Source organism: Seriola lalandi, unplaced genomic scaffold, assembly GCF_002814215.2.
Source record: "Seriola lalandi dorsalis isolate HSWRI2012SDOR001 ecotype SW California unplaced genomic scaffold, Sedor1 jcf7180002054348, whole genome shotgun sequence".
In the NCBI taxonomy this organism is placed as follows: domain Eukaryota; kingdom Metazoa; phylum Chordata; class Actinopteri; order Carangiformes; family Carangidae; genus Seriola; species Seriola lalandi.
This window is the reverse complement of record NW_019524901.1, coordinates 1-4,213: the sequence shown is the minus strand read 5'-3', so window position 1 is coordinate 4,213 and position 4,213 is coordinate 1. Positions and strand designations below refer to the sequence as shown.

Below are 4,213 nucleotides of genomic sequence, written 5' to 3'. Positions count from 1 at the left end.
GTGGTGGACTGCGGCAGCAGCGGCTCTCGGGTCTTCGTGTACTACTGGCCTCCCCATAACGGGAACCCCCACACCCTGCTGGACATCCGACAGATGAGGGACCACGACCACAAACCTGTCGTCAAGAAGATCAAACCTGGTGAGGAAGTAAAGCTCAGTCATCATCCTGTCATGTGACCTGTGATCTTTATGAAACTAAACCGTGTGTTTGTGCTTCACAGCTGAAGCGTGTGTGTTAGATTCATCCCGTAGTCTTAAACACAAACCAGTGATCAAACAAAGCTTGGCTCTTGGTTTGCTGAGGTTTTAAATCTGTAAGATCATGCATGAGTGTTTCTGCTGTCGTCCACGGACAACTGTAGTTCCTTTGTGCAGAACAGACTCATTATTTCCAGTGAACGGCAGCAAAGAAGAAGAGTTTTTTGATCAAGAGTCAATCAAGACAAAAGCAGAAACTCTCTGTGGCTCTACTTATTTAGCGTCAGTGTTTTAATTGTTTAAGAGTTTTTATTTAAAAAAAGATATGTTCAGTGCAAATGCTTCACAAATGGGAATGATGCAAAAATTCTACAGTGATTTGGTCATGTTGTGGGTCTTGAACTGTCCCTGTTGTCTTATTGTGTGACTTTACAATGGAGCCATTGAGCGGCAGAGAGTTAGTCAGACTTCACTGAGTGTTGTCCAACATGTTGGTGCCAGCATGAGGATCATTGCTTATCATTGTGTGTCCGTTTGGCTCCGAGCCAACAAGCGAGAGTGTGTGAACGAGAGAAGAGAGAACACTCAAGATTTCAAACACGTTTTATTTTATGACTGTTTTTGCTTTTATGGGAAATTTGTCGTTTCATCTTGCAGATGAGATGTTCCTTGTTTTGATGATATTAGTTGAATTCATTAGTCACAGTCTGTTTTACATCAGTCACAGTAGACAGATTAGATTCGCTGTGTTTGTTCCAGGAGCAGCCGTTAAAGGCCACGTGGCGTTTTGAACCCCGGGACGTCACAGACGGGCTTCACGCTGTTGTCATGGCAGACATTATTCATTTACATTCACAGTTTGATTTCAGCTGGAGCCCAATTAATGAACTCAGCCGCTTGTCATTATCGGGAAATATTGACTTGTCTCAGATACTTCTATGACATCATGTATGATAAGTAACAAGGAAAAAATACTGTTTGAGATGATTTAGAAACAGAATCTCAACTGGATATTTTGACCATAAAATTCTTTAAATAATTCTTTAATAACCAGAATAATATCAGCTGATTCAATTCTTACCATCGAGTTTTTACTCTGAAATATCGACATCAGTACCGACCTGAACAATCCAGCACTGTCACGATGTTTTGGATTTGGATTTTTTGACCTTTATTGACCCCCAAATCCATGACTCATGATGGACTTTTATTTTGAAAGCACTGACAGATAAAGCATCTTAATTTCTATGTTTGCGTTGTAATTAACCTTCTGCATGTGTCTGGTTGTATCTGTAGTTGTTTGTCTTGTGAAAACAAACGTGAATCTCGTTTGATTCGTTTGTGCTGACGTGTGTACGTACCTGTGGTCCTCACAGGTATCTCCACTCTGGCGAAGACGCCGACGCGGGCCAGTGACTACCTCCACCCTCTCCTCAGCTTCGCCGCCGCTCACGTCCCGAAGAGCAAACACAAGGAGACGCCGCTCTACATCCTCTGCACCGCCGGCATGAGGCTGCTGCCGGAGAGGTAGATAGAAAAGCATGTGATGGTGCAGCGTGCGTCAACTTTTATAAAAATAAAATCATGTTTTAATAGGAAATACCTCATAATATTTTTTAGTTTTCAGCCTGTGGACACGTCTTGATTGGTGCATTCAAGGAAACTCCAACATCCTAGTTTTAATGGTTCACTGCTGAAAAGTCTCCCTCCCTGTTATTTTGTGATACAGGAAGAAAAAATATTTACACGCAACATAACTACAAACTACACGCTTCATTTTTTTAGTCTTGGTCTCTCGGATTGATGGCAGAGCTGCTGTATCAGACTTCAGTTTTCTCCAGCTTTTTGTGGCTGTTTTTAATGTTTAAGCAGCAGTTTTAATTCTGCTCGGAGCTGCATGTGTCACATATGTTCTGTACTTCTCCATGTGTAGCCAACAGGCGGCCATCTTGGAGGACCTGGTCACTGATGTTCCCCTGGAGTTTGATTTCCTGTTCTCTAGTTCACATGCCGAGGTCATCTCAGGGAAACAGGAGGGTGAGAGGACGTTTTATTATTATTATTATTTCACTCTGGTGTTGTTGTTTCTCACTGATGGTTTCAGTGGTTAATGAACTATCACCTGCCTGTTTCCATCATGGCTGCTTAACCCTGAAGGAGTGTACGCATGGATCGGCATTAACTTTGTGTTGGGCCGCTTCGATCACGCTGACGAGGGTGAGTGTGGAGGATTACATTTGACCCAATAATCAAATCCCAATTTTGTTAAGTTGTTAAATCTGTTGTGTTTCTCAGAGGACGCCACGGTCGAGGTGACAACCGGGTCTCAGAACCAGCGGCCAATCAGCAGGCGGCGTACAGTGGGAATCATGGATATGGGCGGAGCTTCACTGCAGATTGCCTACGAGGTGCCCAGTGCCATCACCTTCAACTCACCGGAGGAGGTGAGACAGCTGTTACTGCAGGAGGAACTGTGTTAACTCCAGACTCTGGAGAGCTGTTATTGATTAAGGCTGCAAATAATGTTTATTTTTGATTGATCTGCTGATTATTTTTCTGGATTAATCGTTTAGTCTATAAAACTCTACATCAACAAACGCAGCATTCTCTCATCTGAGGGCTTGAAAGCATCAAATATTTGGCATCTTTTCTTGAAAAATGACAAATCAACTATCAAAATAGCTGCTAATTAATTTCCTGTACATCATTGTCATCATGTTCATCATCGTCTGCAGCAGTGTAACGCGTCAGTGTGTGTTTCCAGGAGGAGGCAGGGAAGAGTGTTCTCGCAGAGTTTAATCTGGGCTGCGACGTCGAGCACACGCAACACGTGTACCGAGTCTACGTCACCACATTCCTCGGCTTCGGAGGAAACATGGCCAGGCAGCGTTACGAGGACCAGCTGGTCAACAAGACATTCGCCAAGAACAGGTTCACACATTCACACACATTCACACACATTCACACATTCACACACACACAATGTGTGTATGACGAGGCTCCAGATGATTGGTCGCCTCTCTTATGTTGTCTCATACCAGTAGTATTATTGGTGTTATTCAAAATTAAGACTACATTTCCCACAAACCCCAGGAAGTATTTACTTTTTCTTATCTGTGAAATTCGGCCAGGTGGTCCGTGATGTAAAATATAGTTTACAGGCCGGTCAGTCTGTTGTTTATGGTAATTATACTAAGATGAAGTCTGATTTAATTCTTTAATAATCCACGATAGAGACTCACTGTGACGTCTGAACATACATAACATGGGTACGATGCTCCTGTCGGTCCAGGTTTCTAACCGCACAGACGGGCCTGAGCGAGGAGAAACCATACCTGGACCCGTGTCTGCCCGTCGGTCTGTCTGAGTCGGTTGTCAGGGGCAACCACACCTTGCACCTGCGGGGTCAGGGTGACTGGGCTCGATGTCAGGAAGCTGTGCAGCCCTTCCTCGGCCTCCACAACGGCACCATGTCTCCAGGGGGCGTTTATCAGGTACAACTCGCTTCAACTGCTTCCTTCTCGTGTGAGCGAGCGCCAGTGTCATCGCTAAGCTCGTTAGCATCACTTTTATAATCATTAAATATTGTTTTAAATCCTCTTTCTCAGATAAAGAATCACATATTTTACCTTTGAAAACGTGGGTAATTATTATTAGTAAAATATACTCATTAACAGCAAAACACGGCAGTTCACAGTGATGTTTATTTCTGGCCAATGTCCCTATTTATTTCAGAAATAAACAAAATTAAAATCACGCACTCTCTTTCAGTTGTTTCATTACATTTCTTGTGTTTTATTTTTCAGGCTCCCATCAACTTCAGCAACAGCGAGTTCTACGGCTTCTCAGAGTTTTATTACTGTATGGAGGACGTGCTGAGGATCGGAGGGCAGTACGACAGTGACAAATATTCCCGAGCTGCTAAGGTGACCACAAACGCACCACTGTCACGTCATATTGAGCGACCGTGATTGCGCTGGTGTTGGTTTGTTTGTTTACCGGCGTTTGTGGCGGT

The 4,213-nt window shown here is 43.7% G+C and overlaps 1 protein-coding gene across 1 annotated transcript in view; it reads left to right on the top strand.

The window, feature by feature from the left end:
• Positions 1 to 4,203, top strand: part of LOC111656200 (ectonucleoside triphosphate diphosphohydrolase 7-like) — a 7,672-nt gene extending 3,469 nt beyond the window's left edge. Inside the window, exons 4-11 of the mRNA XM_023407839.2 lie at positions 3 to 139; positions 1,575 to 1,725; positions 2,132 to 2,235; positions 2,356 to 2,415; positions 2,494 to 2,642; positions 2,963 to 3,129; positions 3,491 to 3,692; positions 4,005 to 4,203. Of these exons, the coding sequence (XP_023263607.2) occupies positions 3 to 139; positions 1,575 to 1,725; positions 2,132 to 2,235; positions 2,356 to 2,415; positions 2,494 to 2,642; positions 2,963 to 3,129; positions 3,491 to 3,692; positions 4,005 to 4,169 (1,135 nt within the window). The 3' untranslated portion in view covers positions 4,170 to 4,203. The remainder of the gene's footprint in view (positions 1 to 2; positions 140 to 1,574; positions 1,726 to 2,131; positions 2,236 to 2,355; positions 2,416 to 2,493; positions 2,643 to 2,962; positions 3,130 to 3,490; positions 3,693 to 4,004) is intronic.
• Positions 4,204 to 4,213: the final 10 nt, after the last annotated feature.